The 27343-nt window shown below is 41.5% G+C and overlaps 1 protein-coding gene across 7 annotated transcripts in view; it reads left to right on the top strand.

The window, feature by feature from the left end:
* kcnip3b (Kv channel interacting protein 3b, calsenilin) overlaps positions 1-27343 on the top strand; it is a 79819-nt gene that overhangs the window by 41876 nt on the left and 10600 nt on the right. For 3 of the 7 annotated variants that reach the window (XM_047382594.1, XM_047382592.1, XM_047382596.1), the window contains one exon: positions 4387-4389. The exons of 2 other annotated variants lie outside the window; for them this stretch is intronic. In XM_047382594.1, the coding sequence (XP_047238550.1) occupies positions 4387-4389 (3 nt within the window). Of the gene's footprint in view, positions 1-4386; positions 4390-6102; positions 7109-22575; positions 22874-27343 lie in introns of those variants that run through there. 2 more of the 7 variants (XM_047382597.1, XM_047382595.1) reach the window with 2 other exon arrangements.

Below are 27343 nucleotides of genomic sequence, written 5' to 3'. Positions count from 1 at the left end.
AGAGGCCATTGTCCTTGATGATACGTTGGAATGTTCATCAACCAGCCAAGTTCTGAGCAGGTCCACAGATGTCCTCAGAGAAGGGAGGAGGCATGAGTTTCACTTTCTGAAATAAGACACAAAAAATATTAAACTTTTTCACAATATTGAAATTTTTTGAGCTGTACTTATGTATAAATAAATATAAAAATTCAGAAGAAATCTAATCTTCTCTTTTCAGTGGTGCAGTTAACGTCACAGGAAAATGTAATTTATTTACACAAAAATAGATATTTTTATTATTAAGTTATGAGACTCATTTGATTTTTAACAACCAGTCAGACTGGGTGCATCACAGAGAGTAAGGATATTTGAAGTGGCTGATGGTTCACTACATGCCTTATTTCTTTAGTTTCTCCTTCCAAGCAGCTGGACTTTCTATTAATCCTTTAAAATGGTCTTAGCTTTCTGAACGACTTTTAAAAATTTGACTTAAAGACTGAATTTTCTCAGATATCTTTAGTTGAATTTCTGAAAATTACCAAAGATAACAGTTGGACTGAAAGTAGTATTTTGACTCCAACTAGAGGAAAAAGTTGTTGACATCCAGAAAATGATCTGCTGAAGAATGATGTGTCTCTCTTTGATGGATTGTTTGTGTTTCTTATACACATGATTTTCACATGCTGTTCATGTGCCGTTGTTAGCTGACTTTCTTTACTTTTATAAGCACGCACTGTAATACTTTCTGTCATGGTCAGGTACGAGAACTGAAGAAGTAGATTTATTTATAATTTGAATTTTCACAGAAAAGAATATCACAAAGTGATTTACAATAAAATCTAAAATACATAAGAAAGAAGAATGGCAGTTAAGAACAAATAGAACAATAAAAAAACCATTAAAACAATAAAGGATAGTTAATAGAAGTGTCTAGAAAGGAAGGATGTTCCACAGATTAGAGGGTTCTACTTTAAAGGAGCGATCCCCTCACATCTTAAAGTGGGTTTTTTGGGACCACAAGTTACAACTGAACTGACCAGCAGACTTTAGGACCGCTGTTTTGGGTGTAAAGCTGTAATAAGCTGTATGTCGGAGACATAAGGACAGGCTTGACTAAGCAAGGCTCTAAAAGTCAGTATTTGAATTTTAATGTGAATTCTACAATTCACTGGAAACCACTGAAGGTACGTCAAAACAGGCATTATATGGCCTCCTCTGTGAGCTCCATTTAAAAGCCTTCCATCAGAGTTATGAACCACCTGAAGGAGGCCAATCTCCTTCTTATTGACACTAGTGAAAAGTATTGCAGTAGTCCAGGCGTGAAGATATAAAAGCATGGTCAATCATCTCCAATGCACCTTTGGATACCAGAGATTTCCATTTTGAGACATTGAGGAGATGAAAAAAGCAGTTTTTTGTCAATTGTTTATGGATGGCGTGAAGTGTGAAAAAACTAACAAACAAAAAAGCAAAAGTCTAGAGAAAAACTCTATAAAGTCTGAAGCATTATTAATTCAGACCACTTTAATTATTGCAAGAAAGTCTGGTTTCTTGAAAGAAAAATCCAAAACCAAAATTAGGCTGGTCTTGAGAGCAAACTCTTTTGGCCTCTAGGTTAAAATACCAATCCATCTATAAAGTACAATGTCAAACATGTATCATTGTTGATGTCTGTTATAAAGTCTGTTTTGCAAATAACTGAGATTAAATTCTGATTTTAGCTGGTCTTCCTCTCTGTGAAAGTCTCTGCTGACGCGTCCGGGAGGAAATCATTTGGATCCTCTTTCCCTGTTTACAGAATGTTGTGTCAGCAAGGCAGAACCAGGCCCACCTTTTAAAAACCTGTTAGTGTTCTAATGGTCCGCCCACGACAAGCACACTTACACACTCTTTGTGAAGACTGTGGAAATACCACAGCATCGATATACAGGAGAACAACGTTAGATGATCAAAGTAGGATCCAACAGACACAATTCAGCGAAACAAAAGTCTGTTTTTGGGTAGAAAAATGCATTTGAATTTAGCCTTGATTTATAGCAAATAAAGACACAGACAAATTTTCACTGATGGGCAGATTTGAGATTTCTTCTGGTTTTGTCCTGACTATTCCGATAAAGTCCACACAAATAGCCCCGCAGTCACATCTCCATAAAATAAATTGATCTCTCTGACTCTGGCCTTCCATAGAAGTCGATGTATAAACGCACACATGCCCACAGCCTCCATTAGTACCTGTGGAGTCATAACTTATCCTGCTCTGACATACTCAGCACTTTTTTGTCCAGGTTATCTACAGTGCATGTCTCATAAACCAATTAAAAGAAATGTAGTGATGTGAAAGAGGTGTCTCTGTAACCTGATCTTTCTATAAAAGTCTCCTTTTATTCTTCTGGGAGTTAGTTTTACTTCATCTCATCTGCAAACAAAAAGCACAGAGATTAGGTTCAGGAAAGAAAAGTGTGACAGAGAGGCACTTTCCAGGAATGTGAACTGCAGTTTCATATTTGGTGAATTTTTAATAACTATTCCAACATGAGAGCGCAGCCAATTATTTTGACAAAACTACAGAAAATGACAAATTCTGGGCTTTTAGTTGTTAATGTGAATTAATGTAAATTATTATTATTTTTTGTTTTGAAGGGTTGGACTAATATTACAACATATAACTTTAATGATCTTTAGCAAACAAGAATTGGGTCCACTGTCCAGCCAGAGGTAAAATTGTATACACAGACTTAAATATATACAGACATTTGACCTCTCCTGTTATCAGAAATGATAGGGCTCATTTAAACTGGTTGGTTGCAAGGCACAGACCTGGCTTTTAAGTATGGACCATACATTTTCCACTGGGTCTGAGGTCGAGGCCAATCCAAAGGCTGCTTAGCCTGACCCACACCCACACATCAAAACTTGTTTTGATGTTTGATGTGTTCACCACTAAGTTCTAACAAAATTTTATTCCACCCCTATCTGCAACAGTCTAGTATCCCCCACAGCAAACAAACCCTCAGGATGATGCTTAATTCACCATGCTTGACAGTTGGTACAGTGTTCTTGGATTTTAAAGTCTTACTTTGACTCCTCCAAACATTTTGTTGTAATCATAATGGCTACAAAGGTCAATCTATGGCCCCGTTCACACTGCAGACAAATGTGGCCCAAATCAGATTTTTTGGGGGTCAAGTGACCAGGTCAGACTTTTTAGAACAAGTGTGAACGCTCATATCTGGCCCATATCTGACTTTTTCAAGTCACATTTGAGCCACATTCATATGTGGTCCTGAATCCAACTCATATCTGATCTTTTGGAATGTGACTCCAGTGGGAACGACCAAGGCGGGTTAGATGTGACTTTGACGTGACTTTCCATCACATTCATCAGAATGTTTTGCCGCCCAGAGGGAAAAAGTAGCAGTTAGCAAAACAGACAGGGGGCTACAATAGAGCTGCACAGTGGAGAGACAGCGAGAGCTCATTATTAAACAGAGGTAAAACTTTATTCAAGCCTAATTGAAAGGCTCTTAGGAACCCTCTGGAGGTGGGATGTAGTTTGTATTGTAAAATTCGTATACAGCCTTTGAAACAGAGGACTTAAAATGCTATCGAGGTGACCAAGCATGTGATGATCTGCCCCTGCCACAGTCCAATACACTGGATTGGATCAAGTCTTCTGCCTGTGGAGTTGAGAGAAGAGGCACTGACATTTATGAGTAAACGTTGCTCTCGACATGATAAAGTTCTGAATAAACTCAGTCTTTGTAAATTTGGTAGCATCCCTGCCCCACCATTGCTGTCTGTGTCTCTTCATTCAAATAGTTTGTTGTGCTGATTGGCAGTCAGATCTCCCCAAAACGGAACAATAAAGAGTTTCACTCTCCCTTTATTCACGTGTTTCCCACACAGCACCCGCTGACAACAAATGGCTTCTGTTGTGCACTTAAACCATTACACCTATTTCTCCGTGTTCACTATTGTGGTGCGCTTGACGACGCTCATATTGTTCTTATGCGCATGCAGGTCAGTTTGGAGCCGCAACATTTTCAAAGTAATGTGAAGGACCACACAAAGAAATCTGATTCCTGAAAAAATCTGATTTGAGCATTAAGACCTACAGTGTGAACGTAGCCTATGTCTCATCTGACTCCAGAAAGCATTCGGCTTGTTCATGTGCACAGCTGCACATTTTATCTGAGTTTAAAGATATTGATTTTGTTACCGAGGCTCCGTTCTTGGTCAGTTTCCTTTCAGTCCATGTTGTTGCTACACTGGCTTCACTGTGGACTGTGACACTGGTGTTTTACAGCTTCCAAATCAATGGAGGCTTGAGACTCAGTGGTTTCTGGGCTTTTACTGAGCAACCAAACCAATTTCCTTTCATCTGAGAGGGAGAGTTTTGGTGAGATGGTTAACATTTTGTCAGAATTTGGTGTTGCACCTGGACAATCATCCCACACAAACCTAAATTAGTTTTTTAATGCAAACCAACTGTTACGGTTCTTTACCATGCTGCATTTATGGAATATGCTCAAAAGCTATGTCTCTGCCCAGAAAACAGCTATTTTAAATGAAGTTATCATTTTTTCTAGGTCAAAAACAGGTCAAAAATAAAAATCCAGCCAAAATCATACCTTGATGACAACAAAAAGCATGGGATTGATCTGATTGATTGCTAAGAGGTATTTAATCATGTACTGCTAGCAGTGTATGCATTCATTTATGCCTGCATGTATAATGCACAACGAATTTAAAATAATTTCGTATTGTAAATTGTATATTGCAAATAAATAATTAACATCATTCTCAGAGACCGTTGCTACATCCTAGATGCACAACAGTTATTTATCGTAGGTCCTTCCTCCCAGAAGCATTTAGACTCTATAACAATCACTGTTCTCAAAAAATCCAATTAGTTGACATCCCTGCTATATTTGCTCAGGTCTAGTTTCTTTTAAATATCTTGCTGCTGCTGCTTCCTCTTCTTCTTCTGCTGGCAGTATGCAACAAATTCAGAGGTGCATACCGTCACCTACTGTACATCATTGTATAACCCCACCTACTATATTCTATGTTTTAGTTTTGTATTTCATAAAAATAAGAACAATGCTTTATTTATAATACTCCTGATTTCCCCCCCTATCTCCCCTCTGTTCCTAATAGTCCTTTTAGTCTGAATTATCTCCCATTACCTTTTTCCATCATCCATTCCGGCACTACGTTTACTGGCGGTGAGCAGTGTGACAGCGCATGCGCAACGCGAATCGACATGATGCCAAGTCGCTGATGTAAATTCGTATTCTCATAGAAAATAAATCGTATTCACAAACTGTTAAAGCATATTGTATTCATAAAGAATAAACCACAACTGTAAACTTGAACTTTATGTTTGTAATTTCTTGAAGCTGTAACATTTTATTTTGTATTCTTATACAGAAAATATACAATACCTCTTTTGGATTTTACTTATGCACACTATTGACTAATATGCACACATTTCCGTCTTTACATACACGTTGTTTTTGACAGCGTTCTCACCTCATACTTGTCTAAATGTCTAATTCTCCACAACTTTCTCCCTGGCCTGTCTGCTGTGTTCCTTGGTCTTCATGATGGTGGTTGTGCACTAATGTCCTCTAAACTCTAATGGCCCTCACAGAACAGATGCACTTGTAAACTACTCACAGATGGACTGTTTAGAAATCAGGTAACTTCTAAAGGCGACTGGCTGCACTGGCTTTTCCTTAGGAGTGTCTAAGTAAAGGGAACTGGATACAAATGCCTGCCACTAATAACATTTTTTTTTTTTTACTATCTTCTTTACATTACTTTTTTACTCTCTCACTCAATTTCTTTGAGGTTTGTGGTTGTAACGTCACAAAATGTGAAAAAATTAAGGAGGAGAACTGCAGTGTGGTAAAGTAAGACCCCTAAAAGAATAGAACATGTTGGTGGACGGGAAGCTAAAGAGACTGACTGGGTCAGAAGTTGCAAAAAGACGGAATTCAGAAAGTTGTGGAGAGGGAGGGAGAGAGAGGAGTGGTGGAAAAGCAGATGTGAAGGAGGCAAACATCAGGGGAGGAGGTTTCACTCCCCACAGAACCTCTCAGCTTCTCAGGACCTCCCCGCCTGGAGGCTGCTGAGTGAGCTTTTATTTCTGCACTCGGAATTGGACAGCACCTCTAAGCTCGTGCTCAGCTGTGAGCTTTGGAGCTGAATCTGGAAGCTCTACGCAAGGATTACTGGCCACTGTGGAGGCAGTGCAGCTGCAGACATGGTTGGCTTGCTTGGATTGTTTAGATGATAAGTTTGTGAGTCTTATTTGTTTGGTTGTTGGGACAGAAAGGATCTGAGGTGTTTGTTTAGGGTGGACATTGCAACCCCAGGAAATAAGATTGTTCTCAGTTTGTAGATTTCTGCTTCAGATGTGAGTTCTTCTGAACTGCTCTTGTGGTTTAGGTCCATAATGGGGTTGCTTATTCAGATTTGTGCATGTTGGTTTATTTATGGTGGGAGTAAAATCACAAAAATGGACACTGATGCTGATCGTTGCACTCTTCGCTTTGCCTTCATGATATTTTATCCTTACTAGAAATATAGTTTGTTTTCGTAAACGATGACGTGAGGGGTGATGGCATCTGTTTGGATTCAGAGGCTGGGCTGTAACTTCTGCAGAATTAAGTCAAAAAAGTGATTCTGAGCATCTGCTTTAATGGCTTGTCACACAGACTCCATTTTCCCTGGTGGGCTCACACGCCGAGGTTTTCCATATATGTCGGCTTTCAAATATTTTCCACGTCAGCATCAGTGTTGACATTAGAGCAGCATTTTCGGTCTGGTTCTCATGCTACACGTGTCCCAGGCCAAGAGATAAACTTCTAACCTGAGTCTTCAGCTCTGTTAAAAACATCTGTTTTGCACTAGTTTGGCTTGGTTTGACTCAGGCTGGTTCTGGTCTCTGCGGGGAAGCCAGACCTTTGCGTCCGGGCTGGGCCCTGAGCGGGCTCCTTCTGTCCTCAAACCATGGGCATCCAGGGCATGGAGCTGTTCGCCATTGGGGTAGTCGTCATCCTCTTCATGGCGGTTCTCAAGCAGTTTGGTATCCTGGAGCCCATTTCCTCATTTGAAGGTAAGAGAAGACAGGTGCCTGCAGTTTGGATTGTTACTGTGGATTAAAAACATCAGCTGACAACACTATAATAGAAGTTTAATTATTAATCATACAGACATACTGACACCAGAAAATGATCTGTTTGTTTAATTTAGTACTTCTTATAAGGGGAATTTCTCTATCATGTCACCTCCTGTTAATCCTTATAATCTTACTTGCATTATTTTTAAAATAATCCTCACCAACTGTTCTTTTTACGTATGTACACTAATTACCATTTACCTAAAGTTTTCAGCAAATTTCTGGCGACATTTATTTAAGCTTTAATGATCTGTTTGAAATCTAGGCCTGCCTAGAAATTTCATTTATCTTCTTTTCTATTTATGTAAACAAAAAAATGATGACAGGATGATCCTGTGTTTGCAGATTTACCGAAAGATAATCTTTCTCCCTAAGGTAAAATGTATTTATTTCTATTTTTTATGCTTAAGGCACCACAAAGTGTTTCATAGTAACAATAATAATAATAATAATAATAATAATAATGAGTGAGTGAATTAATCAATGCGTTTCTTTGGATCAAAGTAATATTAAAGCGTTGGGGCGCTACAGCCAGAGTCCTGACTTGAATCTGACAAAGAATCTGTGGAGGGACCTGTAGATTAGGGTGATGGCAAGGAGGCCTTCCAACCTCAAAGGCTTGGAGTTCATCACCAAAGTTAAATCATTATAATCGTAAGAGTGGAGACATATAGAAAGTTGATGAGCAATTGTAATATGAAAACAGATTTTTCTTTTGATTTTTGAGAAGGGTATAAATAACTTCGGACATACAATTTGCTCATAAAATACTTTTTTTTATTCAAAAAAGACACCCCTTGACTGAAGATGCATGTTTCATTTTCAATTAGAAACAAGTTCTTTGTTGGAAAAAAATTATTTCAAAATCTGCCAAGGTTATAAATCATTTTCAATTGAATTGTAACTAGAAATTAAAATCTAGTAGTTATGGGAATTTTCTAAAGTTATTTTAATATTTAAAATTTTATATGTTTTCAAATTTGGATATTGAATAGCAATATGTGATTCTATGAGAGCTTGTGTAATTTCATATGATAAATTCAGGCAAATAAATTTCAACAATCAAAAGATTATTATTATTACTTGTAAACCTCCTTTCTAAAATAACTTCAACAACTCTTAATCATAATTATTTGAATTAAAGTTATTAACTGGAGAATGTTTTATTGTGCTTCTTGACATGCTTCTTAAATAAAATATTTTAGAATCTGCAATAGTTTTTTAATCAAAATAATATTTATTCATTTAAATACAGATATCTACTTCTACTTAAATTGCAAATATTCAACAAACCTCAGACTGTACAATATATTCTGAAAAGTTGGAGTATATAGATTTTATTCATAAATGTTTCTTTTTTAATCCCATATGTGAACAACAAGAAGATCTAGATTTAGATCAGTTGTAATGCTCATTTAGGTCTAAAGTACTTTTGCATAAAATACTGTGTAGCTATATTTCACATAATTGTTTTGATGTAAGTTATTCAAGTCATGTCAATATAGTGGGGGCATTATTTTTAAATCTCAGCACATTAAACTGTACCAGTCAATTATCTGAACAATAAAACTGAGACAAGTTTAATTTCACATTATGTCATAAACAAGTCGCTTAAATATCTCGGTATAAAAAACACATTAACTTAATAAAAACAAACAGGATTTAATGATAAAGATCTTGTATGTTTGGTTAATATTTCTGTTTTTTTAAATAATTGCTTAGGTTCAGGTCCTTTTAATTGATTTTGATATTTTTAGCTTCCAGCTGTTTGTGAGTCTGCATGTTCAGGATAGCAGAAAAGGTTAATGTTCTGTTGTTTTCTGTCTAATCTGGGATCCATCATGAAGTCTGCAGGGTCCACGTTTTGCCCCTTGATTAGGGTTTTAGGCTGAGGCCCAATGAGTCAGAGTGCCCATCTGTTAGCGTGCCAAGACAATTACAGCCGGAAGGCTCCAGTCGGCACATTAGTAGTCTCATATGGCCAGGCTTCAAAAAGTCGTAAATTCAACAAAAACACCAGTAATGTCTTTTCATAATTTATCACTTCTCTCAATATCCAGTTGCTCCAATAACTTCCTCCTCCTCGTCCTTCTCTTGCAGTTGGGCATACACCTCGGTTTAGCATTACTTCACATTAATTATACATGCAGTATCGAACAGGCTTTCTCTGAGGTCACCTAAATATGGAGCCTGGAGAACCCTCCAGGATCCTGAAGGACACCAACCATCCATTCAGTATCCAAAATGTCCCATCATCTTTCATCCTTCTGACCTCTTCATCTTTCTTCATCTCCCAGAAAAAAATTATTTTCCAGCCATTTTCCTTTGACTTGTTTAACTGTTTGGAAAAAACAGCACAGTCTCAATTAAGGACGGAGGCGTCAACTCAGTCTAGTATATATTTCAGCAGCTGATGGAGATCAATCTTATTTCCTGCTCCATTAAATGTTGCCTCTCAGCCTTCTCCACAACAGTATCTTGTTTTCAGACTGTGTCTATGATTTTCTAATTATATATACCTTGACCATGACCTAACTGACACGAATGATTAGAGCACATTTGATCAAACCTGAGGTTGGCTCTCTGAGGATACTTCAGAAGCCAGATTGTAGTCTGGGAAGGCTGGAACCTCGTCACATTACAACCACAAACTTTAGTGTTTTATTGGGATTGTTGTGACAGATCAACACAAAGTTGTGCATCATTGTGAAATGGAAAGGAAAGGGACACATGGTTTTAAAATTTCAGCCAATCTATCTCGACTAGATTATTGTAATTTACTTAATGCTGGGATCAGTCAGGCCTCTCTTTCATGACTTCAGCTCGTTCAGAATGCTGTTGCTCACCTTTTAACCGGTGCACACAAACACAAACATATCTCTCCTGTTACCTCTTCACTGTCTGCCTGTGTGCTAAAGAATTGATTTAAAATCCTCCTCTTGGCTTTTAAATGCATTTAATGGTCTTGCTCTTCCATACATAAAAAATGTGAAAATTTCCTTCTACTTTACAGTTAAGCACCACTTTCAGTTGTTCTATAAAATACATTTAGTTTGTGGCTCTAAGGAGATAAAATGTGGAAGTATGAATACTTTTTCAAGTCACAGTAACGTCTACCAACCTCATCTGAATTTTGGATATGCATTTACATTTTATAATTTTGTACATTTCTATTTGTTGAGACTACAAATTGTGTTTTGTTTTTTTTACAAAAAGAAAAGAACACTTAATATTTTCATCAGATGGATTCAACAGTATTTTGTCGATTTACATGCAGCATCAATGCACAATAGTATTTAAAGTAATGTTTGCTCCAAAGTGTTAAAATATATTAAACATACAATTGTTTAAATGTGATTTTTGCCAGTAACCTACAGCATCTAAGTTGCACCTAAAGAGGCCTACCCAAGAGCTTTAGGAATAAAGTTTCATTTCATTATGAATTTACATAACTTTCCCCCTCTGAATGCAGTGGATTCGTCTCACTTCATGTAAACAGGGTAACTAGAGTAAACTTTTCAGCTGCTTCTCGTTGTCTCATCCTGTCTGTGGCTTTTACACATTTCAGTCCATTTTAGGTAAAAATGCAGGCATATAAATTCCTTTTCCTTTGAACGTCACTGGACATACTGCTGAGAAGGTTTTCACATTCAACTTTCACTGAACTGTATTGAGATGCTTTGGGCAGTAAAATAAATAAGTCTGATACTGGTTAATCAGAGATCCTGTGTCAAACAAAGGGACAGTAAAGTGTTTTAGAGGATTTCTTTAGTGTTTTATATAATCAGCACTTAATACAACATCATTTAAATTTGAGACGAGGAACAGATAACTCTCACAGAGTGCGCTTAGTTTATGTTTGTCTGTATATGTGTGTCTGTGCTTTAAGTCCATTTAAATGCTGCAGTGTGATTGTTGCTTTAGTATGTTGTTGATTCTGGGTTTATCCTAGCTTGTTGCTATTTTTCTGGGGTTTTCTGTTCCTCATCTGATTCTTGTTTATCATATTTTAAGTAATTAGCTGAATTTACACTCAGAGTGTTGAGTAAAACAATGTTTTCGTCCACTGTTATATATAACAGTGGACGCCCAAGGCGTTCCCAGGCCAGTCGAGAGACATAGTCCCTCCAGCGTGTCCTGGGCCGTCCCCTGGGGCTCCTCCCGGTGGGACGTGCCTGGAAAACCTCCCGAGGAAGGCGTCCAGGAGGCATCCGGTATAAATGCCCGAGCCACCTCAACTGGCTCCTCTCGATGTGGAGGAGCAGTGGCTCTACTCCGAGCCCCTCCCAGATGGCTAAGCTCCTCACCCTATCTCTAAGGGAGTGCCTGGCCACCCTACGGAGGAAGCTAATTTCAGCCGCTTCCATCTAGGATCTCGTTCTTTCGGTCATGACCCAAAGTTCATGGCCATAGGTGAGGGTAGGAACGTAGACCGACCGGTAAATCGAGAGCTTCGCTTTTTGGCTCTGCTCTCTCTTCAGCACATCCGTCTGTCGATCTCCCGCTCTATTCTTCCCTCACTCGTGAACAAGACCCCGAGATACTTGAACTCCTCTACTTGAGGCAGGAACTCACCTCCAACCTGAAGAGGACAATCCACCCTTTTCCAGTCGAGAACCATGGCCTCGGACTTGGAGGAGCTGATCTTCATCCCAGCCGCTTCACACTCGGCTACAAACCGCCCCAGCACATGCTATAGGTCAGCAGGACCACGTCATTTGTAAAAAGAAGAGACAAAATACACTGGTCCCCAAACCAGACCCTCTCTGGCCCTTGGCTGCACCTAGAAACAGGACCGGTGACAAAGGGCAGCCCTGCCGGAGTTCACCAGGAACAGGTCCGACTTAGTGCTGGCAGTGTGGACCAAACTCCTGCTCCGCTTGTACAGAGACCGGATGGCCGGTAATAAAGGGCCCCCGATTCCATACTCCTGGAGCACCCCCCCACAGGGCATCATGAGGGACACAGTCAAATGGTAAATGGACTGAGCTTATATAGCACTTTTCCAGTCATACAGGTCCTTCTCAAAATATTAGCATATTGTGATAAAGTTCATTATTTTCCATAATGTCATGATGAAAATTTAACATTCATATATTTTAGATTCATTGCACACTAACTGAAATATTTCAGGTCTTTTATTGTCTTAATACAGATGATTGTGGCATACAGCTCATGAAAACCCAAAATTCCTATCTCACAAAATTAGCATATTTCATCCAACCAATAAAAGAAAAGTGTTTTTAATACAAAAAACGTCAACCTTCAAATAATCATGTACAGTTATGCACTCAATACTTGGTCGGGAATCCTTTTGCAGAAATGACTGCTTCAATGCGGCGTGGCATGGAGGCAATCAGTCTGTGGCACTGCTGAGGTCTTATGGAGGCCCAGGATGCTTCGATAGCGGCCTTTAGCTCATCCAGAGTGTTGGGTCTTGAGTCTCTCAACGTTCTCTTCACAATATCCCACAGATTCTCTATGGGGTTCAGGTCAGGAGAGTTGGCAGGCCAATTGAGCACAGTGATACCATGGTCAGTAAACCATTTACCAGTGGTTTTGGCACTGTGAGCAGGTGCCAAGTCGTGCTGAAAAATGAAATCTTCATCTCCATAAAGCTTTTCAGCAGATGGAAGCATGAAGTGCTCCAAAATCTCCTGATAGCTAGCTGCATTGACCCTGCCCTTGATAAAACACAGTGGACCAACACCAGCAGCTGACAGGCACCCCAGACCATCACTGACTGTGGGTACTTGACACTGGACTTCTGGCATTTTGGCATTTCCTTCTCCCCAGTCTTCCTCCAGACTCTGGCACCTTGATTTCCGAATGACATGCAGAATTTGCTTTCATCCGAAAAAAGTACTTTGGACCACTGAGCAACAGTCCAGTGCTGCTTCCCTGTAGCCCAGGTCAGGCGCTTCTGCCGCTGTTTCTGGTTCAAAAGTGGCTTGACCTGGGGAATGCGGCACCTGTAGCCCATTTCCTGCACACGCCTGTGCACGGTGGCTCTGGATGTTTCTACTCCAGACTCAGTCCACTGCTTCCGCAGGTCCCCCAAGGTCTGGAATCGGCCCTTCTCCACAATCTTCCTCAGGGTCCGGTCACCTCTTCTCGTTGTGCAGCGTTTTCTGCCACACTTTTTCCTTCCCACAGACTTCCCACTGAGGTGCCTTGATACAGCACTCTGGGAACAGCCTATTCGTTCAGAAATATTCTGACCGATACGCACATCAGTAGGCAACTTGAGGTTAAGTGTCTTGCCCAGGGGCACATTGACATATGGCTGGAGGAAGCTGGAATCAAACCCACAACCTTCTGTTCTGATTGCAAGACAACTACTCTTCCTACTGAGCCACAGTCGTCTCTCATGCTTTCTCCAGATCCACAAAACACAATGTGGACCGGTTGGGCAAACTCCCATAAACCCTCAAGTACCCTGTAGAGGGTATAGAGCTGGTCCAGTGTTCCACGGCCGGGACGAAAACCACACTGCTCCTCCTGAAGCCAAGGTTCGACTATCGGCTGGACTCTCCTCTCTAATACCCTGGCGTAGGCCTTACCAGGGAGACTGAGGAGTGTGATCCCCCTGTAGTTGGAACACACCCTCCAGTCACCCTTCTTATGAAGGGGGACCACCACCCCAGTCTGCCAGTCCAGAGGCACTGTCCCCGACCGCCACGCAATGTTGAAGAGGCGTGTCAACCATGACAGCCCCACAACATCTAGAGACTTGAGGTACTTACGGCGGATCTCATCCACCCCCGAAGCCTTGCCACCGCGGAGCTTTTTAACCACCTCGGTGACTTCAGCCTGGGTGATAAAAGAGTCCAATCCCGAGTCCCCAGCATCTGTTTCCACCAGAGAATGCGAGATGGGAGGATTGAGGAGATCCTCGAAGTACTCCTTCCACGACCCGATAATGTCCCCAGTCGAGGGCAGCAGCCTCTCAGCCCCACTGTAAACAGTGTTGGCAAAGCACTGCTTCCCCCTCCTGAGGCACCGGACGGTTGCCAATGCCAACGCTTTGAGGCCAACCGGTAGTTCTTCTCCGTAGCCTCACCGAACTTCTCCCAGGCCCGAGTTTTTGCCTCTACCACAGCCCGGGCCCCGGCACGCTTGGCCTCACGGTACCCTTCAGCCGCCTCAGGAGTCCCACAAGCCAACCACAGCCAATAGGACTCCTTCTTCAGCTTGACAGCATCCCTTACTGCCGGTGTCCACCACCGGGTTCGGAGATGGCCACCGCGACAGGCACCGCAGACCTTACGGCAGCAGCTACGGGCAGCAGCATCGACAATAGATGCCGATAACATGGTCCACTCGGACTCTATTTCTCCAACATCCCCCGGAATCTGGTCAAAGTTCTCCCGGAGGTGAGAGTTGAATACATCCCTGGCTGAGGGTTCTGCCAGACATTCCCAGCAGACCCTCACCATGCGCTTGAGGCTACCAAGTCTGTCCAGCTTTCTCCTCTTCCAGCAGATCCAACTCACTACCTGGTGGTGATCAGTGGACAGCTCAGCCCCTCTCTTCACCCGAGTGTCCAAAACATGCGGCCGAAGGTCTGATGATACGACAACAAAGTCGATCATTGACCTCCTGCCTAGGGTATCCTGGTGCCAAGTGCACTGATGGACACCCTTGGTGTTCATTATGGACAATCTGTGACTAGCACAGAAGTCCAATAACAAAACACCGCTTGGATTCAGATCGGGGAGGCCATTCCTCCCAATCACGCCTCTCTAGGTGTCACTGTCATTTCCCACGTGGGTGTTGAAGTCCCCCAGCAGAATAATGGAGTCCCGAGGAGGGGCATTATCCAGCACCCCCGACAGGGACGCCAAGAAGGCCGGGTACTCCGCACTACCACTCGGCCCGTAGGCCGAAATGATAGTCAGAGACCTCTCCCCAACCCGAAGGCGCAGGGATGCGACCCTCTCATCCACTGGGGTAAACCCCAACATGAGACGGCTGAGCTGGGTGGCAACGAGCAAACCCACACCAGCCCGCCGCCTCTCCCCGTGGGCCACTCCAGAGTAGAAGAGAGTCCAGCCCCTCTCGAGGAGATGGGTTCCAGAGCCCACGCTGTGCGTGGAGGTGAGCCCGACTATTTCTAGTCGATATCTCTCGACCTCCCGCACAAGCTCAGGCTCCTTCCCCCCCAGCGAGGTGACATTCCACATCCCTAGAGCCAGCCTAAGCATCCTGGGATCGGGCTGCTGAGGTCTCCACCTTCGTCCGCCACCCAATCCTCTTTGCAACGGTCCTTCATGGTTCCCCTGCAGGTGGTGGGCCCATTGGGGGATGGGCTCGTGTCTCTCGTTTGGGCTTCGTCCGGGTCCCGCGAAGAGCAACCCAGCCACCAGGCGCTCTCCGATGAGTCCCAACCTCAGGCCTGGGTCCAGGGTGGGACCCAGGCTCTGCCGTACCGGGCAACGTCACGAGCCTCGATGTTTTGGTCCTCATGAGGGTGTCTTGAATCGCTCTTTGTCTGACCCGTCTCCTAGATCCTGTTTGCCATGGGAGACCCTACCAGGGGCATTTAAGCCCCAGACAACATAGTCTCTAGGATCATTCAAGCACTCAAACCCCTCCAGCATGTTAAGGTGGCAGTTCAAGGAGGGCCATAAAGAAAAAAAAAGAAATAATCCTCACTGAGAGCAAAGTGTACCAGAGTCAAATTCCTTGTTTTTCTGTACGAACTTGGCAATAAAGCTGATTCTGATTCTGATTATAAAAATGTTTAATTGTTAAGATAACAGATAAAAACTAATGCATGGACCTAATTTGCATTTAATGTCATATTGCACTGAATACCTTTAGGGGTTGATGGGTTAGAGTCTTTATTGCTTTGATACCTCCATATTTGTTATGATTCTACCCTGTCTCCCTGGCTGCAATCAGCAGATTAGATGCACCTGGTGGCTGCTGCTGTGCAGTGCAATCTGTGGAATGCCAAGCACCTGTGTCTTCCCTGATATATACTGACTCTGACAAGCAGACGGTGCCAGATTTTTGAAAGCCATCGTGTGAGTAGATATCCAGCGTTCCTTCCTGTCTGATCATTGTTCTTGACCTTGCCTTGCCTTTTGGATTTATGCCTCTGCCTGCTCCCTGTCGGACTATTTGGATTTTGGTTGTCGACCTTGTTTCCTGCATCTGGTTTATGCCTCTGCCTGCCCCTTGCCTGATGCCTCTTGTTCCGATCGTCGACCCTGTTTCTGTCCTTGGATTATTGAGCCAGCCTAGCCCTCGGATTATTCAGCCTGGAGTCACTTCTTACTTGTGCTGTGGAGATCACGGCCTGCCGCCCACTGAGGTTTCCCCTCTGGGTTTCAAGTTCCACTCAAGACAAAAGCAGGTCAGTGGCCTTTCTGATCCCTGCAAAATCTGGAGAGACTACAAGTCACTAATCCCTCTTTCTGCCTCAGTGATTCCTGGAAGCTGTGAGGAGTGTTACCTGGGTGACGTTTTCCTGTGGCCGAATAAACCTTTTAAACTTTCAGTACTGTGTCCGGCTGAATCTTGGGTCTGCCTTTTTCTGATTCATAGCAGAAAAATCTGGCCAAAAATGGACCCATCGCCAGCACAACAGTGGCGTACCCACGTTGATGAGACACTTTCCTGGTTGGGTTCCAGCATGGAGGAAATAATTTCCACATTACGTTCTGGCAATCTTGTCTTCGAGCCGCCACCGTCAAAATAGAAAACACGCCCAAGTAACACGGAGAACAGCAGAGGTAAGGGAGCCACGCCTCTCTCCGCCTGAGATGTTCAAGGGAGACTCAGACCAATGTCGAGCTTTTCTAACACAGTGTGAAATTCATTTTGAGCTTCAGCCGTCATCTTTTCCCACTGATCGTTCCAAGGTGGCGTTTGTTATATCTCTGCTGGCAGGAAAGGCAAAAAACAGTGGGGAACTGCTGAATGGCATAACAGGTCTGCATCTTGTACCTTCTGTGAAACTTTTTCCAAGGAACTCATTCGAGTTTTTAACCCTGTTCTTCCAAGTCGTGAAGCTGCAAGAGGCTTACTGTACCTCAAACAGGGTGATCAGTCTGTCTCGTCTTATATAATTGACTTTCATTTGTTGGCCGCAGATAGCCGTTGGAATGAGGCAGCACAAATGGATGCATTTATGCAAGGACTTAATGCAGACATCAAGGATGAGTTAGCGACCCGTGACTACCCCTCTTCCCTGAAACAACTCGAGTACCTGGCTGCTCGCATTGACATTTGGCTGGCAGAGAGAAGGAGGGGGAAGCGACATAAGGAGGGTTGCTCCTCATTAACTCAGGGTCCTGCACTCTGGCATGAGAGAAGGAGCCGGTCACCTCTCACTGAGGAAAATGAGGATTGTGAGCCCATGCAGTTGGGCAGAACCAAGATTACCCCTGAAGAGAAGGATCGTCGGAGAAGATTCAAGCTCTGTTTTTATTGTGGAGAGAAGGGACATTTAGCACTCAGGTGTCCACTAAAAGGACAGGCTCAGCAGAGGAAGGGAGTTTTCTACTGAGCCGAAGTCAGCTAACTGCCTCCTCCTTCTTGTTTCCTGCTCATTTTCGAACCTCTTCCATGTTTCTCCAGGGGTCCGTGTTTATTGATTCAGGAGCAGATACTGAATTCATGGACGAAACATTTGCAAATAAGAACGGCATAAAACCTATTCCGTCAGCTGACATAAGAAACGTGGTAGATTTGGATGGTCACAGCATGAACAACTCACATCTCAGGACGGAGGAGATCACCTTAACAGTTGGAGGTAATCATCAGGAAAAAGTAACTTTCATGATCATTAATTCACCTGAACTTCCTGTAGTCCTAGGGGCCTCCTGGTTGCAGAAACACATCCCTCACATCGACTGGAAGAAAAAAGAAGTTTTGGGTTGATCTGAATCATGTTCCGCTGACTGTCTTTTGTCTGCTGCTACGGAGGTCAGTGTGGAGAATGAGGTTGAGGAGACCTATCCGGATTTATCCAAGGTACCACAAGAATACCATGATTTAAAGGAACTCTTCACGTCAGCTCCAGTGCTACGGTCTCCTGACCCAGAGAGACAGATTATTGTGGAGGTGGATGCCTCAAGCACTGGGGTCGGAGCTGTTTTAAGCCAAAGAGGTGAGGATGATCGTGTTCACCCATGTGCCTTCTTTTCAAGGATTCTGTCACAGGCTGAGCAGAATTACGACGTGGGAGACAGAGAGTTATTGGCTGTCAAGTTGGCGTTGACAGAGTGGAGACATTGGCTGGAGGGGACTAAGGAGCCGTTTATGGTGTGGACTGACCATAAGAACTTGGAGTACCTGAAATCAGCAAAACGGCTAAACCCCAGACAGACTAGGTGGGCTTTGTTTTTTGGTCGTTTTAATTTATCCCTATCTTACAGGCCAGGGAGTAAAAATGGCAAACCTGACGCCCTATCCCAGATTCGAGAGTCTGAAGAATCTCAGTATGCGGGTGAAGAGGAGTTTATCCTTCCTGAAACCGTCAGGTTGTCTGTGTCCCGAGTGGAGGTGGAAAGGCAGGTCCAGGAAGCCATTAGAGATCTGCCTATCCCACCATCATGTCCACCTGACCGCTGTTTTGTCCCTGAACGCCTTGTGCCTAAGGTACTGGAGTCTTGTCATTGCTCTCGTTTAGCTTGTCATCCAGGAATCAGCAGAACCATTCAGACAGTTCGAACTCAGTTTTGGTGGCCATCACTGGTCAAGGATGTCAAAGACTTTGTTGCTGAATGCACTCAATGTTGTCGAGCCAAGCCTTCTCGTCGCCCCCCTGCGGGGTTGTTGCAACCTTTCCCAATCTCTAAGATTATCAACCGTGTCGCTGTACGACTGAGATTACCCAACTCCATGAGGATTCACCCCACGTTCCACGTTTCTCAGGTCAAGCCCTTCGTGGAGCCCCGACTGTGTGATGTTTTCCTGTGGCTGAATAAACCTTTTAAACTTTCAGTACTGTGTCTGGCTGAAACTTGGGTCCGCCTTTTTCTGATTCATAGCAATATTGTATTGTTGTTGTGCCACTAACATTTAGAAAAAACCCTCCATAAGAACGATTTTATTGCATCTGAATCATAATTGAATCACTTTTTATTTTATTTATCTGTGAATAAAGTTGTTTTTGTAAATTTGCAGACTTCCAGTTTGACCATGTTTGTCATAAATCAAAGTTCAAGAGCACAATTTTAAGATAATAAACAATAATATGAAATAGCTACAGTACAGTGCTATAAAAAAGTCCCTATACAAATTTATTTGTTTTTCCTTTTTTAGTTACATGTCAAAGATAACCTGAGTAATTGCAAAGCACAATTTTCAAATGATGATTTAATTTTTTTAAGGAAATAGGCTATCCAGCTCGATCTGGTCTTATGTGGAAAAAATTTACCTGTTTGTAAATCGTGATTTTACAGCCATTAACCTCATTTTTTCGTGAGTTCATATGGACTAGCTACTCCCAAACATGATCGCTTCCAAACCTGTAGAATCAAGAAATCACTTAAACAGAACCTATATGACAACATGAAGTAGGCTAAAGATCCCAAAATGCGCAAGCCAGATCTAAAAAAATTAAAAACAGATTAGAAACACATTTATTGACATCTTTCTGGAAAGGATCATCAAGCCATTTCTACTGCTATATAGCTGAATAAAACAAAAGTAAGGTTTTGAATTGGCCTAGTCAAAGTCCAGAACCTGACCTTAAATAAGCTGTCTATGCTCAAAAATCCTCCAGTAAGGATGAATTAAAAGAAATTCTGCAAAGAAGAGTGGGCTTAACTTCCTCCATAGTGATGTAAAGCTGATGATCACAAATGCTTAATGTTTTTCTCACTGCCAAGGGTGGCACAACCAGTTATTGCTTTAGGGGGGCAATTACTTTTTCACATAAGGCCAGGTTGGTTTGGCTAGCCTTACTAAATGAAATAATTTGAAAAAAGCTTTTTGTTCTTCCTCAGGATATCTTTGTGGGTCATTAAATGTTTAAGTGTGATAGAAAGCACTAACAGAAGAAATCTATATGGGGTAAATGTTTTTCACAGCACTACATAATCTGTACATAAGCTGTTAAGGGTGTATACCAGTCAAAAGCCTTGTTTTCCCCCTACCCACACAATAGTGAATGCAAACATTTCAAGTTCAGTTTTAAAAGTGTATGGCAGCTTTTTAATAAAATATTATATTCTTTCACTTGTTAACATCCAAAAGCAAGGTTGTGTTTTACCTAATGTTGCACTTTGAAAATATGAATGAAAACATTTTCCACACATCAAATTTATTTTCGAGAGGAAACAACAAACGATAAACTGAGATAATCATAGTTTTACTTTCCTTCATTGTTTCACAGTTTTTCCTGCAATAAAGTAGCACTACAAGCTGATAGAAATGTTGATAACGGAGTGGCTTTCAGTTTTCCTGTTAACTTACAGAAGAGATCTTCTGTGGGAAGAAGTAGTTACAGAAATCTTTGTAGTTTCTACTTATGGATAAGCATGGATTTCCAGTGAGTAAATAAAGGAGTAATGGCTGTCTCCATGCTCTCACCAAAAATCTGCAGTTCTTTTCTTTAAAGTCTTGTTTGGCTCATAGAAGTTAAAGTGAGTGAAATTATGTCCAAGGACAGGATGGTGTGTTTCAGAACACTGATAAAAACATCATGGTATTTTTTTCCTATTATAGGATACCAAACCTGACAGAGAAGCATCAGCTTATTTTTATTTTTGTTATATTAATCAGATGTTCTACTAGGGTAAAAAAAAAAAAAAAAGTACACCATCTTTGAGTTAGAGTGATTAATATATCAGGACATAGTAATAACAATCTTGTTCTAAAATTATTTAAATGTAACATAGATTCCACACTTTTATACTTTTTTAGTTTATTTTGCACTTCCACACTACTTATTAAACTTAGGTTTGCAATGTCACATCTGAATGATCTGCAAGGTCACCACTCATAATTGGCCACAATTTACATTGCCATGTTTGGAGAAAACCAAAACCATAGCACATCAGCACAAACACCTCAAAGCAACTGTCAAGCATAGTGGCAGGAACCTCAGTAGTGCTTTGAAGAATGGTACACAACCACAAGAGCCTGACATCTCCTCCTTTTGCTGGTCATCAGCTTGGCCACACACTGCTGGCTGTGTGGGTCACTCTTGCCTAAACAGCAACCCTAAGCTGGTCCAAGAAGTGTCTAATGGGGTTGAGGGGCCATCCCACCCCACCACACCACCTCCACCAAAAGCTGAGAGGACCTTTTTTCAAAAACTCTTTTTTTTTAATGGGTGCAACCCACAAATGCATTTTCCTTACAAACTAACTAAACATATTCTTTTTTTTTGTGTAGTTGCGCAAATGCCTCCTGTCATTCCCTAACTTCGTGGTGTTTCAAAACAATGTCAAGAAAAAATGTAATTTTGCTGCAAGTCACTGACTGGATGCAATCTGCTGGGTTTCCTTAGACAGAAAAACTTTTTATCCAATTTGAATAAATAAGTAACTCTGACTGCACTGTTCAATGGTTAGGACTAATTGGAATGTATGTCCCTGACTGTTGTGAAGTGCCTTGAGACAACATGTGTTTCGACTTGGCGCTATACAAATAAAACTGAATTGAATTGATCTTCCTGTTTTTTGTTGTTAAATTAGTGACCACCAGAGGGAGACAAAGAGCGAAATGCGTTTCAGAACATGTGTCCCAGGGCCTGTGGGAGCTCACAGTCTCTCTTTATCACACGAGTGTGATAGATCTCGAATGAGTTAATGCGACGTTAAATCTGTGCTACAGACCCCGAGAGAGATAAGGGAACAGTTAGAAAGTGGATCACTGAGCCTAGTGGAAAAATGAGATTCAGGACACCTGTTGACATCTGTCTCTCTCGTCTCTGACTCCTTAAAGTCAAACCATTTTCTCTTCACAACACAGTTAAGCACATTTTGCTGGTCTTTTTGGTATTAAGTAACTCTATGTATGTTTGTTCTGGAGCTATCAATTATAAGTTGTAAAACGGAGGGAGGATGTAATAAGGGAAAGCTGAGTGATCATGAATTCAGTCAGTAGCAAGGGAGATGTTGAATGATATGAATTATGAGTTTAGCATGTGGCTGCAAAAGGATTTTTAAGGCATGGAGGAATCCAAAACTCTTTTTAATCTGCATCCAAATAAGCAATGTTTAAGCTTTTAGTGGGTCCTAATAAATATTCCTGTGGGATCCCAACATTTGTCACTCATTTATGGCAGTTTTAGAGTATTTTCATCCACAAAACCCAAATGAAAAAGTTGGACAATAATACGTATCTCTTTGTTTTGGACCTAAAATGACCACATGAGAGTGCTGAGTAAAAAAAACCCTGAATTAAAACGTCAGTGGGGGGAAGGGCTAGATAGAGTAACAGAATGGCAGAAAAAGAGCGATAAGTGAGTGACACTGTCAAAGACGGGCTGAGGCAGAAAAGAAGAACGGAAGAAAGGACATTTCAAGAAATGGCCAGGTAGAACAATTATTAAGTGATGTAGAGACAAGATAGATAGAGAGAAAAGGACTGAAGAAGGAAGAAAAATAGAAGAAGAGAGCAGGATGAGTGTGAGATGGGAGACGGAAGGACTCCAGACAGTCGGCATCGTCTGCTTAGTGATAATGTTCCTCAAGCTGATGCACCTGCTGGGTCTGATCGACATCACTGAGACCGGTGAGACAACATGGGGCAATCTTAGGGAAGGGGTGGGGTTGGAGGTGGACACAAGGGGGTGTGTGGGGGGGGGGAGTGTTTGTGAGATTGCTTTAGTTCATAGAGATCTCATAGATAAATCACGACCCCATGGTGGGTCGTGAAATACTGTGAGGCACCGTAATATGATCTAATGAAATCAAATTTAATTTAAGGAAATACTAGAGGTAAAACAAGTCATGTTGGTTGTTGCTTTTCTTATCCTTTTTATAGGCTTTTTGGAAGTCTTTGTGTAATTTAATGAGAATTAGTAAAAGCCCCAGTTCCCTGCTAACGTTTTTTGTGGATCTGAAGCTTAAAAGGTATTTACTCAATCTTGAAAACAGACAAAAATCAGAACAGAGGAAGTTCTGAAATGTAATAAAAGGAAGATAGTACTACCTAATAAGTCCTGTATTTTTCAAGAACTCAGAAAAGACTCCGAAACTTAGATATTACTTTCATAACTTTTACAAAGCAAACGAGATAGGTTCTCACAAATATTTTCCAGAACTGACAAGGTACTTTCCCTGATACTTTCCCAGACATTTTGGGAGGCTCTAAGAAAGATGTTGGTAAGTTGCAGGAAGTACCTGGTGGTTTCCGAGAAAGTAAGGCAAGGCAAGGCAAGGCAAAGCAAGGCAAGGCAAGGCAAAGCAAGGCAAGGCAAGGCAAGGCAAGGCAAGGCAAGGCAAGGCAAGGCAAGGCAAGGCAAGGCAAGGCAAGGCAAGGCAAGGCAAGGCAAGGCAAGGCAAGGCAAGGAAAGGAAAGGAAAGGCAAGGAAAGGCAAGTTTATTTCTCTAGCACATTTCAGCAACAAGACAATTCAAAGTGCTTTACATGATGAAAAAAGTGCATTGCAGTGACAAAAACCATAATAAATACATTGCAGTGGCATGATAAAGGAAAGTCAAGAAAAGTAAAGCAAAGTTGGACTACAGAGTAAAAACTACGAATGCACTTGATTCTTTAAGGCCCATATTTTCTTAACATAAAATCAAAGTTTCTCCCTGGGGAGGAGACAACTCCTCAGAAATGTTCTGGCTTATTATGCATCTCGATGATGGGGGAATATTCCATTTAAAAACTGGTCCACGTCTGGACCAAGAGTCAGAGACTACCTGGTGCTCTGTACCTTCCTCCTAACTTCTTCTAGGAGAACCCAGGTCAACCACAGTCTGTCGGGGAGGGGTGTTTTACAGTGAACTGCTTCTCACTGTGAACAGCGAGGTCCTTTATGCTGTCTGTTCCACGGTGAAAAACCCTAATTAACCTTTATCCCCAGTAAAAACCTTTGCCAAGATGTTTCAGTTACTAGTTTAAATAAAAAGACTAAAGGCAACTCTAAATTAGTGGGATTTGTACCCTTGATTTAAAAGAACTCAGGGATTCAGTATTTTTGCAGTTTTCAGGAACACGGTTATGGGCAGCAGCGTTCTGGATCAACTGCAGCTGTCTGATTGACTTTTTAGGCGGACCTGTGAAGACACTGTTACAGTAATCAATTCGACTAAAGATAAACAGATGGATTTGTTTTTAGAGATCCTGCTGGGACATTAGTCCTTTAATCCTGGAAATGTTCCTCAGGTGATAGAAGGCAGACTTAGTGGTTATCTTTATGTGCCTCTGGAGGTTCAGGTCTGAGTCCATCACTACACCCAGATTCTGGGCCTGATCAGTGGTTTCTAGCTGTAGTAACTGAAGCTGTGGGCTGACTCTTGATCGCTCCTCCTTTGGTCCAAAAATAGTTAGTTCAGTTTTGTTTTTATTCAGCTGAAGAAAATTTTGGCACATCCACACATTAACTTGTTCTATGGATCTTTTCATCACTTGAATAGGTTCATAGTCCCTGGAGACATTGTAATGTAGAACTGTGTGTCATCTGCTTAGTTATGCTAACTTATGTTGTTTGTTATGACCTGATCTTTAAAGTCTTGTTTGGCTCATAGAAGTACATAGTACATAGTAATAATGATCTTGTTCTAAAATATTTTAAATTTAACCTGGATTTTGCACTATATACTCTTTTAGTTTATTTTGTACTTCCACACCACTTATTAAACCTAAAAAAGCCATTATATGAAAGCTGTGTGTGAAATAAAAAAACTCAGTACACCCTTGCTTACCAGGTTCTGCTAATTACATATTAACTGATCAACATCAACCACTCCATAAAAGCAGCTGCTCTGGACCATACAGCTACATGTTAACACAATGCCAAGAGTGAAAGACAATAGCAATGACAATAGAGAAGCAATTGATGCTTCCCCATTTTCAGTGTTAGCATTCATGATGGTGCTAGTGGAGAAAGACTACTGGGAAAAATAATTCTCTATCTAAAAATAGGGGGAGAATGTAAAGTAGATATTGAATAGGAAGGGTCCCAGGATGGAACCTTGGGGAACCCAATATGTGATTTTTGTCAACCCCGATGTAAAGTTACCTATTGACACAAAAAATCCCAGTCCTTCAGGTAAGACTTAAACCAGCCAAGGGCTGAACCAGAAAAGCCATCCCAGTTCTCCAGTGGCTCCAGTAATGTATTGTGATCAAATGTGTGTCGAATGCTGTGCTGAGGTCCAATAATACGAGCGCTGTGGTTCTTCCACAGTGTGCATTTATGTGGATATCATTGAACATCTTGACAAGGGCAGTTTCTGTAATGTGGTGAACACAGGAACCTGACTGAAAGACGTCAATGCGGCTGGTCATTGTTAAAAAGGTATTTAACTGTTAAAACAGCTTTTTCAATATCCTTAAATAAATTGGAGATTTGAGATGGGTCTCTTATATTGTCTGGATTATTCTTTTTTTTAACAGTGGTTTGATTATTGCTGTTTTTAATGCCTAGGGGAAACACTTGATTACATGGATGAGTTTACTATTTGAATGACTATGACAGGCCTATGACAGGCAAAACTTTCTTAAAGAAAGCTGTGGGTAAAATATCGAGACAGCAGAAGGAGGAGCTTAGTTGTTGTATAATTTCTTCTAAGTTTTTGTAGTTTATTTGGTAGAATTGTTTCATTTTGTCCAAATGTGTTTTAAGGGGACACAACATTGAAGTTGGACTTAATATTGATGTACAGACTACACTTCTAATCTTCTGAATCTTTTCAGTAAAGGCATTAGCAAATCCATTGCAGGCCTCGTTGGAGTGGAGTTCAGATGCTAAAACACAGAAGGTTTTGTGAACCCGTAGACTGTAGCAAACAAGGCGCAAGCATTATAAATGGTTTTGTTGATGACTGGAAAAAAGAAAGATTCTTTTGCATTATTCAGTTGAAAGTTATATCTGTGAAGTCTCTTTGTAAAGATGTCCAAGTGAACCTGGAGTCCGGTCTTTCGCCAGCTCAGTTATTCTTTGTGGAGATTTCTTCTTACCAAAGACAACCTTTGCCTTAATGGGAGCAATTGAATCAATGATGTCTGAAATGTTAGAGTGAAAGTTTTCTAACAGCTCATCTACTGAGTTACAGGACAAAGGGCAAATGGAAGAGTAAACTTGGTTAAAGATTTCAGTTATCCTTAAAAAAGCCTTTCTTATAATATCTCTTTAGCAAATTGAGTTATGGAAATGATGCTTTGAAAGATAACAGAAAAGTATTCAGACAGGGAAACATCAGTTACAAAGGCCTTGGAAATGTTCAGACTCTTACTGAAGATTATGTCCAAAATATGTCGTCTTTTGTGTGTTGGCTGTTCGACAGGTTGAATGAAACCAAAATTTTTAAGTGTACCACATAGTTAATTTGCCGTTCTGTCTTCACGGTTGTCAACATGGACTTTGAAGTCTCCCACAACACTGTTTAAGTCGCATGTGTTACGACTTACACAATCATAACACATATCACAGAGAGGTCATTGAAATCATTTTCAGAGGCCTGTAAACATTCATAAACAACGCTTGAGCAGGGCCCTTTGCCTGGACTGCCAGATATTCAAAAGAGTCAAATTTGCCCAAGAACACCTTTTTATACTTTAGTGAATCATGAAACAAAGTGGCCACCCCTCCACTTCTCCTACGCTCCATGATCTCACTTGGAAAATTATAACTGAGAGGCATTGACTCTATCAGTGTAGGTGTCTCACTATACTGATGTTGGGGGTTTTGTGGAGACAATGTGAGATTTGGGCACAGAGTAAGTTGTATTCTAATCTTGACAAGGTTTTTCCTGTTGTCAGTAAAATCCAGGAGAGGGGAGTCTGGGCTTAATGGAAATAAGGGAGGGAATGGTGGGGTCTGGGGGAAGGAGGTTTGAAAAGATGCCCCTTTTCCAAGAAAATATTGAAATTGCCAATAAACTTCACAGATTTTGCAGCACATGCTTTCTTAAGCCATTTGTTCAGCATGAGCAGTCTACTGAATCTCTTATGTCCACCCCAAACTGTCAGTAGAGGTCCACTGAAAACATCAAGGGCTCCAGTGTGTATGATGAGGTTTTTCACTGT

Source organism: Girardinichthys multiradiatus, chromosome 12 (assembly GCF_021462225.1).
Source record: "Girardinichthys multiradiatus isolate DD_20200921_A chromosome 12, DD_fGirMul_XY1, whole genome shotgun sequence".
NCBI lineage: Eukaryota > Metazoa > Chordata > Actinopteri > Cyprinodontiformes > Goodeidae > Girardinichthys > Girardinichthys multiradiatus.
The sequence above is the reverse complement of the archived record's forward strand: the minus strand, read 5'-3'. Positions and strand labels throughout refer to the sequence as shown.